A 13,194-nucleotide genomic window follows, 5' to 3' on the forward strand; every position below is an offset into this window, starting at 1 on the left:
CATACACAGCCACGCCGAACCACATCCATAATTTCTTCACAAATACGCTTCCTTTCCCCCTTTATGATAAAATGCATGCATATCTGAGTCATTCCAGAAATGTAAAGCCCCAATGGCGCCCATTGTATTGATACAGTAAGAACTACAAAGCTAAGATTTGCTATGCTCTTGCACAAACAGTGGAAAATGTATGGATCTATTATATATTTGGGAAAGCTAGTGTTTGTTTGCTTTGCATTTGGACAATGCTTATGATATAATAAATTTTACACAATGGTTCCTGAGATCAAGAAGCAGGTTTGTGTCTATGTTTGAAGACAGCTGGGTGCCATTTTGAATCAAGATGCCATACTGAACATTTCAAAACTCCACAGATTTTAACCACTAAGTACTGCCAGTGAATGAACTGTTACAAAACTTAATTCAATGTGTTATCACTTCTTTTTATAGACAGGTGACGCCAGTAAAAAGTCTTTACCATTGCAGCTCCTGTGATCATATTTGGAATGAAGTCTTTATGGCCAGGAGCATCCATCAATGTAATAACTTTTGTTTTTGTCTCAAATTTGGTCATACCTACATCCATTGTCACTCCCCTAAAAATAAAGCACAGGCATGAAGTGTGTCACTTAGAATCCTTTCCAAAGTTTACCTTGTATTAATAAACGAGTGCTAAAAATAAACCACCTTCTTTGGGATAAGCACAAAAGAGTCTAATGTGATTATAGTGCCATTCTATGATAAAGGCACCCACAAAATAATTCTTTTAATCATGGTTACAAGAAAAAGCTATCACCAAGTTGATACAGCTAGCAATCCTGAGAAATGTGTCAATGTACGAGCTTGCAATATCAGAGGAAGCTGTGAAATGAGAATGTGCTTACACGCCTGAGCACATCCAAGAATGGCCACCACACCAAAGAAGAGGAGTCTCATGGCTACTTCATCATGGAAACTAGTCATGCAATTCAGCACTAATTCTGCTACATAAGCAATGGCAACAAACAAAACCCAGTATCAATAGCCTTAGAGAAGGATATTTGCAAACTGTATGGAGCATCCTGAGGTTCCCTGGAAGCTGATCACGGGTTCCTTAGTAAGAGTGAACTAACCACCACCCCCATGCAGTTATTACATCACAATCGCATCCAACTATGCACCTTCACAGGAGAATTTGGGGTATGTTCTTGAGAACTCCCCATTCATGTGGAGTACAATTATACTGCTTCATATGGGATAACACTGTGGCCCCAAAAAACCAAGTGTTCACTCCATAAAATGACCCAGAATCTTGAAAAACACATATAAGGAGTGCATAATGAACAAGGGTTCCATGGCAGAGGCTCAGAACATATAAGTGGTCTTGTTGGATCAGACCAAAGGTCCATCTACTCCAGCATCCTCTTCTCACTGTGGCCAGCCTATGCCTGAAGGTTTGATGAGAAGGACCTGAATGCAACAGCACTCTCCCCCACTTGTGGTTCCCAACAACTACAACTACAACTGAGGCCTACTATCTTAAATCGCAGAGGTAGTATGCATGGTAGCTATTAATGGTCCTATCCCTCTTCCAACATTCAGATTCAATGGATGGTCCTCAGTTCCAGCATTATGAGCGAGAAAAAAATATTTATGCTTTCTCCGTGCCATGCATAATCTTATACAGCTTTTTTCTCAGCTAAAAAGCCACAAATATTGCAACAGTTTCCTCAAGATGTGTGGCTCCAATTCCTAAATCATTTTGGTTGCCTTTTTTCTGAACCTCTTCTGACGCTATATTATTTACCAGGTGAACCATCTAGGACTAAATACAGTGTTCTAAGTGAGGTCACAGGAGATTCCTCTAGAAGAAGAAGAAGAGTTTGGATTTGATATTCCGCCTTTCACTCCCTTTAAGGAGTCTCAAAGTGGCTAACATTCTCCTTTCCCTTCCTCCCCCACAACAAACACTCTGTGAGGTGAGTGGGGCTGAGAGACTTTAGAGAAGTGTGACTAACCCAAGGTCACCCAGCAGCTGCATGTGGAGGAGCGGAGACGCGAACCCGGTTCCCCAGATTACGAGACTACCGCTCTTAACCACTACACCACACTGGCTCTACAGGCAAGTCTTTGCAGAAAAGATTCCTTCCATGCAGAAAGTTTGAATACAACAGCTTCTTTCCTCAATTCACAAGAAGGGAGAACAATTCTATCAGCATAGCATTTATTCCACTAATTTAATCATATCTTATTCATGCTAACAGTAAACATCAATGTGCACTATTAAAAGTGCAATACAAATAATACTTCATAGAAACACACACACACACACATTGTATATTGCTCACCTCTCTCTCTCTTCCCCTGTCTCATCCAAGACCCATGCATAAGCAAATGATGCCTTTCCAGCTTTCTTTGATTCTTGCTCATATTTGTGCATAGTTCTTTTGTTCACATTGCCCAGAAGATACAGCAAATGACCCATGAGGGTACTTTTTCCTGCATCAACATGTCCTAAGAATAGGAAATACATGTGGGGTTATCTCTGATGGATACATGTTAAAAGCCACTTGAGGGAAGAATTGTTTATGTGTATTCAGATCATTGTCACTCCAAAAAAATATTACCTATTACCACAAGGTTAAGTAGATGTTTTCCTCCTTGTCTCTTTTCCAGCTCAGCTTTCACATCTATTTGCTGTTTTGCTTTTCCGGACTTTTTCACTGAAGTTGGTGTCAAGGTTGCTTCTTCTGATACTTGAACAGTCTGGGGTGGAAAAGCTGGTTTAGATAGAATCTCAGTAACCCCCACGTTGGCATCTCCAGCTGAGAGTCCCTTTTGTGGCATATGCCCATTCTCTTCAGCATTTACACTGGAAAAAGCAAAGAATGAACTTTAGGAGAAGAAGAGTTTCACAACTATACAGAACAAATGAAATTCATTCTTACACGTTCATCAAAACTGCAAAATAAAGGAGTGGAGGCAAGCTACCAAACAGCCACAGACAGTGGGTAAATACAGAAAATCATTTACTAAACAGTGACTTACTACAGTGTGAATGTCAAGCAGTTGGCAGGGCAGAGCAGAATCAGTACAGAAGGGACCCATAGCACTCTTCCTCCCTGGAGTTATGAGTAGGCACAAAATTGTGGCAAGGTGCCCTTCACCACTTGGTCAGACCACAGCCAGCCAAATTGTCCTACTCACTCTGTGCTAAGTTCTCACTTGGCAAATGGTCATCTGCACTTACCTGCTGAATGGCTTGCTTGAAATGCTGGCTTTACAAACGATAAATGGAATTCCAACTGTTGTTTGGTAGGGTACCTCCACTCACACAAGGCTCTTTGATCCAGCTGAGACTTCTGCTAGCAGAACAGGGAGGGGAGAATTTTTTGCCAATTCTCCCTCTGCCTGCAATGCCCCCCCAAAAAAAAAACAACTGCTCCAGATTGGTGGGGAACCCTTCAGAAGAACATGGGAGATGGTGTACAGAAAAAAAGGGAAATTGGCAAAAATCATCTCCCTCTCCACTGCACAGATAGAAGCCTCTGCTGAAATAGAACTATAAGTAGAGAGAGACACCACATGACATAAACCTCCATGTAAGCAATATTGCTGTGAAGGGGCTGTTTCTGCACGAATTTAGTGGTCCTGCTGCACACAAGGAGCTCTCCACACAGATCTTTGGATCAGGACCATGGTCTGCCAAGAGTAATTCTGAAATGCATACTTTACTCAATTACTCTCAAGAAGACATTGCTGCTACATATGCTTGAAGGCCTACCAAGAGGGGATTTGGAACTGTGTTTGTGATTCTGAGTAAGTCTGTGTATGCATACACACAGAGAATCTTCAGCAAAAGTGTCGGGTATATATGCACAAGTATGTGGAGGTATAGCAGAATATAAAGGAAATTAATAATAGTGAAAGTAGTTTAAGGTGGACCACCTGTTGAACTGTTGCTCAAGAGCACGTCATTTACGTTTGGTTCTTAACACAGGTTTGAGCCATAGCTATGAAGAGATGCTGAACATACATACTTGCTTTATAAATTTAGAATGTACACTATGAAGACTCCAGCAAGATGCTGACCATGCAAGATTGAAGTTGCTCCATTTGTTTTAATGTAGATGTTTGATCACAATATGTGGTCATATCCATTGCCCTAAATACAAGTATATGTATGTTGCATTCAGACTATCTGCTACTTCCACTTTACTGATTTTTTTTTCAGAATTCCCCCTCTTCAAACCTTCAGGCATAGGTCAATAGAAATGTCTGGTTGAGAATAACTGTGTCAAGAACACATTTCAGAATTACTCTTAGCAGACCATGGCCCTGATCCAAAGATCTGTGTGGAGAGCTCCTTGTGTGCAGCAGGACCACTAAATTCTTGCAGAAACAGCCCCTTCACAGCAATATTGTAGTGTAAAGAGCTCCATGTTTGCAGCAACACCACTGGATATTTGCAGAAGCAGCCCCATGCATTCTATTACTTGCCATGCTATTTATATATGAAGAGTTGTATCTGCTTGTAGCATATAATCTAGCAGAGGCTTCTATCAGTGAACCAGTCCATTGTCAGAATGGCCGTCACAGGTCTACAGATGGACACCATAAAACCTCTCATTTCCCCCCCTTTCAATCATTATACTTCAAATAACTGAGCTTGCAAGAATTCAGTTTGCAAAGTTGTATTTTAAACTAACCTCCAGAAAATTTTGCACCCTGTGAAACAGATTATTTTAATGTGGCTAGCTGTTTTCTCTGTGCTACTCAGAGTGAAAGATTTTTTTTCAAAAAAACTCACGAATGCAAGATGCCTTTTTCTGAAAGTAATTATGAGTCAAACAAGAAGCCATGCTGCTCAGTTTTGTGACATATTGACTAAATTTCTGTAAAAATAGACCCCCAAAAATCTTGATATAGGTGCACCAATCTGAAGGAAGATGATGCCAGTGTACCTTGCAAGGGGTGAAGGCTTACCATGGAACTTCAAAGCCGGTAGTTTGTCTCTTTCCAGACACAGTCATTTTGGTAACTTTTGGCACGACATCAGATTCAATTCTGCTTGTCTGGGAATCTCTGACTTTTCCTAGTAGGAGAGAAAATAATGCATATACAGCATAAGTACAGTGCAAACAGGCTTAAATTCAGTGTAGTCCAATGTGTTATCTTGGCAGATTTAGCAACTGATAACTTTTAGCTTTCTAAAAATCAGGTTTGCTAAAAATAAAAATTTGCATAGTTGTATCCAAGTAAAAAGCTGCTTTTGTAGCAATGTAGACTATACATGTGAACATTCAGAGCAGCTTATTAAAATTTTTAGCCATCCTGAGCTTTTGAAAGTGGAAGAAAAGGAAACCTAAAATGAACAAATAAAATATTTATTCTGTATCTAAGCCTTCTATCTCAAAAGGTGTGCCAAAAACTTGTAGCCAATGCTCATCGTATTTGGCATCCTAATAATGGCAGTTTTCTTATGTAATGGCTGGATGTTTTTGAAACTCCCCTAACTTCAAATAGGAGAGGTTCTCATTTTTTAACCTTCTGTTGATGCTGTATTTGAGATAATATCCTTTTAACATTTTCTTCCCCACTCTGAAAGACTTAGTTGTACTGCCCGTGTTTCTCCTTTTATCAAAAGTTAAATGTAAAGCACATATAGTTATATTTGTCTGAATGCACTTATAATTGTTTCTCCCTGTATGTGTTCCCAAATAATGAGGTCCATCTTTCCAGACATTTGTTTCTTTTTGCAAACTTCTGAGTCTGTGTGTTTCTGCTGCAGTATTCTAGGTGTTTTTATTCCACTGTGGCTGATGTGGCCTTTTAAATGTGTCTTGTTTGTTCTTATGTTATTTTGTGGTTTTATATGCATTTTATGGTTTTATATTGTAAACCACCCTGTAATCATCAGATGAAGGGTGGTGTATAATTTAATTCAAGCCAGATATTGACAGGGAAGGGGAATGACATTTTCCTAAAGGATAGGGTGATACAGCAGTTCACAGCTTGGTGCCACAAGCAAGTGATTGCCTACTTTTATGCCATTTCAACTTTTGCAATTATCCAGTCCTTAAAAGAAATACACACATGCACAAATAAAATCTTTCAAATCCTCAGTACTGCAACATTTATTTTTATTAATTTTTAAAGTATGTTTGACTAGGGACACGGGTGGTGCTGTGGGTTAAACCACAGAGCCTAGGACTTGCCAATCATTAAGTCGGGGGTTCGAACCCCCGCAACGGGGTGAGCTCCTGTTGCTCTGTCCCTGCTCCTGCCAACCTAGCAGTTCAAAAGCATGTTAAAGTGCAAGTACAGTGGTATCTCGGGTTACATACACTTCACGTTACATACGCTTTAGGTTACAGACTCCAATAACCCAGAGATAGTACCTCGGGTTAAGAACTTTGCTTCAGGATAAGAACAGAAATCATGTGGCAGCAGTGTGGCGGGCCCCATTAGCTAAAGTGGTGCCTCAGGTTAAGAACAGTTTCAGGTTAAGAACGGACCTCCGGAACGAATTAAGTACGTAACCAGAGGTACCATTGTAGATAAATAGGTACCGCTCCTCCGGGAAGGTAAATGGCGTTTCCGTGTGCTGCTCTGGTTCGCCAGAAGCGACTTAGTCATGCTGGCCACATGACCCAGAAGCTGTACAGCGGCTCCCTCGGCCAATAAAGTGAGATGAGAACCGCAACCCCAGAGTCGGCCACGACTGGACCTAATGGCCAGGGGCCCCTTTACCTTTACTATGTTTGACTGATTTGCATAATTTATTCAATTTACAGAATGTAGATTTCCTTGGTTCAGAATTTATTTAATTGTCCCAGGGTACAAATAGCCTTCACAGTATTTAGTAATCTCTCCCTCTCTCCCACACTCCAGTGTGCTGTACTTGGTTCTACTTTGTTAAAGCTGTGGGCTGCACTAATGGTACATTTCAAAACTAGTGAGTTTAACATGTTAACAGAATGTACTGAGCAGAGGAAGTCTTTCATCCTGCCCGTCTAACGCTGCCCTAGATTCCCTTGCCTACTGATGAACTGGGGTCATCACCTAAGTGTGTGACTAGGTATGGCCTCGCTCTACTTCGAGACGTTCAGCAACTTGCAAGCTGTTTTTGAATAATTCCCCAAGAAAGAAGAATGAGTTATTTAGAAAAAGGTTATTTCCTAAATAGAATTTACACCAGGGGGTTTCCAAGTAAAAGCCCTGTTGCTTTCAGCTGCGACTTCTTTATAAAGCTTATGAGCCTGTACGCACACGGTAATTTCTTGTTCAAGTAAGATGTTCAGGGCCCCCAAGTAGACACACTCATGTATGGTGTGTGTGGCAAAGAACCAGGCAGGCACACTTTCAGACTGGTAGCAATTTCCATAACTGCAGCAACCACAATAACTATGAGCCACCTGGATCTCACAGTGCATTTGTCATGCGAGCAGAGCCTCAAGACAGCCTGCAAAGACACCCAAAATGCTCTGAGTTTAGGCAAAAAAAACTTTGAAAATACTACATACAGATATCTGAATGACTCCCCCTGCACCCAATCGAGTCCTTAAGAATATAGGGGTCATCTGGAGCAGGCCAAATGTCCATAAAGTCCAGCATTCTGCTCTTACTGTGGCCAGCTATCTATGGGAAGCTCACAACCAGGACCTGAGGTAACCTAGAGAGGATAGCCTAATCCAATTCTGTGAAACGTGCATAGATAACATGCATCCTCTTCCTGATATAATCCAGTGGGCTATCCTGAAGTAATTCCCATCAATGTTTTGTCCATAAATGTGTCACATAATGATAAAACATTGCCTACCACCTACTGAAAACAGAGAGCAAGATTCAAACTTATTGTGCTATTGTTACGTATGGAATCGTCGTTGTTGTGCAAGAAGTGGTGCATAAAGAGGAACTGTCGCAGAGTATGATAAAAGTGGTTGTGCACCAACTTTCACAAGTACAAGACAAGCCCTGGATTCAGCTCTAAACTAAGAACAAGATTCCGTTAGCAGAATGGCTTGTGAGAGCAGGGTGCCACAACTGGTTATCACCCAAACTGACTACATGCTCAGACGAAAACAGAGTTTTTTAACTGATTAGTGCACATTTGACACACATGATGTGCATTTACACCACACAATAGAATCAAGAGAGTTCAGTATGAAAATAATGTCACTCTGCTTGCAAGAAAAACACACAAAACCAGATATTGCTGTGTGCAGGTTAAACTTGTTCATGGGATTTTGCTTCGTTTTACAACTGCATTGGTCTAGTTACATGTGAACCACCAAATAAGTATTGTTCAGCAGGGTGAAACAAGCTACCTGCCCAAACTGACAGAAGATTTAGGGAAAAGAAAATGCATAGGAGCATAGCAAACAAATGAAACATGACTAGCAGTCCAAGATAAATGAGAGTCCAAGCTGTATAAGATATAAATGAAGATGTCCATGGTGCCCAAATGGTCTAATATGTTCGGTTCCATCTCAAGCAAACTGTTGCCTTCAAGCTGTGAGAATAATATTTCAGGAATCATTTGCGCAGTAAACATGCTTCCCAAAGGCGGTCTCTGATTATCTGATTCTCACATTCTGCTATAACCACAAATGTGTTTGTGGTGTTTCCTTATTCAACGTATCTTACTAAATGACTCCAATGTGTGTTTCATTGACAATCAGGGAAAACACTGTGTGATGTTATGCGCAGTTGTCTGACCATAAATAGGCATGCAAAAAGCAGTGTCAGCACTAAATGGGGGATAGCCCTACCAACATTTCTCTACAAACCAGTTAATCTAAACTGAAAGTTTATGTAGTCCAAGTTAACGTTCAACACAATTAATAGAATTTCTGTTGAGGTTCTGGTTCGTTATGAGTATGTAAAACTGAAAGTACAACATGTAACGAGTCGATACTTTTACTGCAATTCAGTCATGTTTCCAGAAACGAAGTAGTATCAGGCAGCAAATCTGACGTTACAACACCAGAGGATGGTGCTGTTAACAGATCAGTTACCAGTGTGCTTTACAAATCAAACATAACGAAACCTTTAGGCCTAATTTATGTTTGCTGATTTCATTGTGTCCACTCTGAATATGATTTGGTCAGAGGCAATCCTAAGTCTTAAACTCATGATAGCATCCACATGAGTGGAAGTCTCAAGTTTAAGCGAATGTGTCTGCAAATCTCCAGACAGGCTCATCTACACAGGAATAAAAATTACACCAGTGTGTGACCTTTCTATTATGAAGAAAGCACTTCTTTATTCCAAAACATGTTAAATGATAAAATCAAAGTTCATACAGAAACCAGATGCCCAAAATGCACATAGGGTTGGGACTCTGGGGGTGAAACTACATATATGAAAAACAAGGTTGCCACTGAAAACAGCAGTCCCAATTGAGTTCTCTGCTTTCACATCTGTACCTCCAACTTACTGTGTTCAGATGTCATTATGATTAACATCCCCCACCTCCAAAAACATGGAGTGATGGGTGTCAAAATGTTGCTGCTACCCCAAAAAAGTGCACAACCCAGGCTGCTGCTTTTGGTGGAAGCCTTGTGCATCTTCCACAGAGTCTCTTGTCCAACACAATGTTGCTGCATACACTCAGCATGTGTGCTATTAAAATGTATTTCACTTTGCCCTCCTAGATGAGCTATAGTTTCAGGCATGATTCGTCATCAAGTATGTCCCATAAGAAGCTCTGTGGACGGAGATCAAAGCACCCAGTCCTAAATACTATGGGGAATGACACCGTTCCTCCCACCACCTAATAAATGTACACTTCATACACTACTGTCCAATATTCTTGCTACATTATCCACAAATTAAGTATGGAAAAGAACTGCAGTTTTCCAGCCCATTATAACTTTATATTTTGTAATAGTAAGTTAACCATTCTAGGGACAATAAGAATTGACAACTTGAATAATTCAGCAACTTTAAAAGATTTTCAATTTTTGTGCATCTGACAGCAAGTTTAAATTTAACCAGCAAACCAAATACAACTTTCTGAGATGCCATTACATTGGATACTATCTAAAAAAGGCAAAGCTAACTGGAAATTTAATAATAATAATAATAATAAACCTTTATTGTCACTACACCACCTATGTGCAGTGAAATTAAACGAGCCCCCCTCCATACACTCAGTCTTGTTCGCGCTCTGTGTGCTTGTCGGAAATCAATTACACCAGTATTTTTTTTCCATTCAGCAGCCCAACAGCCCACGGATAAAAACTGTTCTTCAACCTGTTGGTGCGGCTGACTATACTTCTGTATCTCCTGCCCAAAGGTAGGAGATTGAAGAAGTGCTGGCCAGGAAGTGAGTCATCCCTAAGAATTTTCCTTGCTCTCCTGAGGCAGCGGTCTCCCATGATGTCATCTAGCGAACTCCGAGGACAGCCCATGATGTCATATCCTGCATTCACCACTCTCTGTAGGGACTTCCTGTCCGTGGCTGTTAAACCAGTGTACCACACTGTTATACAGTATGAAAGGGCACTTTCTATTGTTCTTTTGCAAGACCCTGAGGAAATGGAGTCTCTGTTGGGCCTTCCCAACCACCTGGGTTGTATTGATTTTCCTAGTGAGGTCTTCACTAATGTAAACTCCCAGGAATTTAAAGGAAGAGACTCTCTCCACACACACACACACACACACACACACACACACACAGACCGATAGACAACGGGGCTAGATCCTCTCTCTTCCTCCAAAAGTCCAATACAATCTCCTTTGTCTTGCTGATATTCAGGTGCAAGTTGTTCTCTAGGCACTATGTGCAGACTTTTTGAACCTCCTCCCTATATGCTGATTCATCTCCACCTGTAATTAGACCCATTATGGTGATATCATCTGCAAACCTAATAATTGCAGTGGATAGATCAGATGAAATGCAGTCATATGTATACAACGAGTACAGGTAGGGACTCAGCACGCATCCCTGTGGGGTGCCAGTGCTGAGCTTCAGAGAGGTAACAGGCCCAATCCTCACTATTTGTGTGCGATCCCTCAGAAAGTCTTTAATCCAATCACAGATGGTAGGGGAAAGGTCCAGGTCCACCAGCTTTTTAATAAGAATGTCCGGAAAGGTGGTATTAAAAGCCGAGCTATAATCAATAAACAGCATTCTGACATAATTCCCCGGTCTCTCCAGATGACTCGCTGCAAGGTGAAAAGCTGTGGCTATGGCATCGTCTGTTGACCTATTTCTCCTGTAAGCGAACTGGTGTTCATCAAAATTCGGTGGAAAACATGTCCTAAGTTGTTGAAGAACCAATCTCTCAAAGCATTTCATCACTACAGATGTTAATGCAATGGGTCTGTAGTCATTTAGGCAGTTAATTGCTGTTTTCTTTGGGACTGGGACAATGGTGGCTGCTTTCAAACATGATGGTACACAAGCAGTCTGCAGGGAGATGTTAAAAATCCTTGTCAGGAGCCCTGCTAGTTGATCAGCACAGTTTTTTACCACTTTCCCCAGCACCCATCCGGACCAGCCACTTTGCTGGGATTCACTGCCCACAATGCAGCTTTCACTTCATGGTCATATAGAATAAGTAGCTAAGAGTTTATAGGCTGGCAGGCAGGAGCCGCGACACTTGATCTTTCTACCTCATAGTGGGCGAAGATGTTCAGCTCCTCCGCTAACACATCATCAGCCTTAACCTTGTTCCTCGTATTGTCCTTGTATTTGGTTAGGTACTGCAGTCCCTGCCACACTTGTTTCGTGTTGTTATCGGCTAGGCAATTCTCCACTTTAAGCTTATATTGTTGTTTTGCCGCCTTAATGCCTTTCCTGAGCTTTGTTCTTGCCCCTCTGTATGTATCTGTGTTCCCTGCCTTAAAGGCATTATCCCGAGCTTTCAAGAGTAACCTCACTTCAGCAGTCATCCAGGGTTTGCTGTTCCCATAAACTCTAATGCACCTCTCCGTTGTTACATTATCGGTGCACACTTTGATATAGGAAAGAACAGGAAATAAAATAAACACACAATGTTCTCCTTTGCACATGTAAATGAGATAAAGATTTCATACAAAGATTTCATACCTTTTAAGTGCGCAAAAATAGAAGGCAGATGATCTGTAGTTACTGAAACTTAAAATAGCAAGATAATTCATTTTATAAATCCCCATCCCATGCACTTGCTTTGGCTTAGAAATGGAAAAATGAGCTAGCAGTTTGAAAATTTCAGTCTATATTGTCTTTCTAATATCTCTACCTTGCTAAATATTGAGCATTCCCCTCCCTACTTATTATCTGCTCTTCTCATTATTATTAAGTGTGAAAATCCACCAGTTCCCAAGGACAGTATCACCTAGAAATTTTTAGCGGCAACACGTACAATGTAGTTTACACCAGGAGGGGCAACCTGTGGCCGTATACCTGTTCTTGGACTGAAACTCTCATCAACCAGTCTGGCCAATGGTGAGGGTTGATGGAAGCTAAAATCCAACATCTCACAAGGGCCCCCATTCCTGTTCTACATCTCTTACACATATAACCACGTATATTGGATTTGTTAATTCATGTATTTTTCAATAGTAATTTTTGTCACACTACAACAGATTTCTAAATACACTGTAAAGTCCAACGCAAGTTCACACTTTTTACCTTCACCATTAATATGCATGTTAGCAGCACAATTGATTTGTAGTACTGAGACCTCTTACCCATATACTCAGATTAGTTTACGTTTCAAGCGACTTGCATGATAAATGAAAGTCTGCTAATAACTATGTGACACATGCAGCTGCCCATTCAACATCTTTTTTTGTGTATTGAGGAGATTACAACTGTAGCATCGGAGCCAACTCTGCATATCCAGGCACTGTGGTCTAAACCACTGAGCCTCTTGGGCTTTCCAATTGGAAGGTCGGTGGTTCAGATCCGTGTCATGGAGTTCCCATTGCTATGTACCAGCTTCTGCCATCCTAGCAGTTCGAAAGCATACCAGTGCAGGTAGATAAATAGGTACCGCTGCAGCAAGAAGGTAAACGGCTTTTCTGTGTGCTCTGGCTTCCGTCACGGTGTTCCAGAAGCGGCTTAGTCATGCTGGCGACATGACCCAGAAAGCTATCTGTGGAAAAACACCGGCTCCCTCGGCCTGAAGCGAGATGAGCACTGCACCCCATATTTGCTTTTGACTGGAATTAACCGTCCAGGGATCCTTTACCCTTTTTTTTTTTAACCTTTACCTTGCA

General features: G+C 41.1%; 1 protein-coding gene across 2 annotated transcripts in view; it reads right to left on the minus strand.

Annotated features, from left to right (window-relative positions):
• The window catches only part of HBS1L (HBS1 like translational GTPase), a 46,212-nt gene that overhangs the window by 13,347 nt on the left and 19,671 nt on the right, over positions 1–13,194 (minus strand). For both annotated transcript variants that reach the window (XM_083607763.1, XM_083607765.1), the window contains 4 exons: positions 4,966–5,074; positions 2,607–2,851; positions 2,328–2,493; positions 479–596 (listed from right to left, as the gene is read on the minus strand). In XM_083607763.1, the coding sequence (XP_083463889.1) occupies positions 479–596; positions 2,328–2,493; positions 2,607–2,851; positions 4,966–5,074 (638 nt within the window). The remainder of the gene's footprint in view (positions 1–478; positions 597–2,327; positions 2,494–2,606; positions 2,852–4,965; positions 5,075–13,194) is intronic.

This window comes from Podarcis filfolensis (genome assembly GCF_964270895.1).
Source record: "Podarcis filfolensis genome assembly, chromosome: 3".
Lineage (NCBI taxonomy): Eukaryota > Metazoa > Chordata > Lepidosauria > Squamata > Lacertidae > Podarcis > Podarcis filfolensis.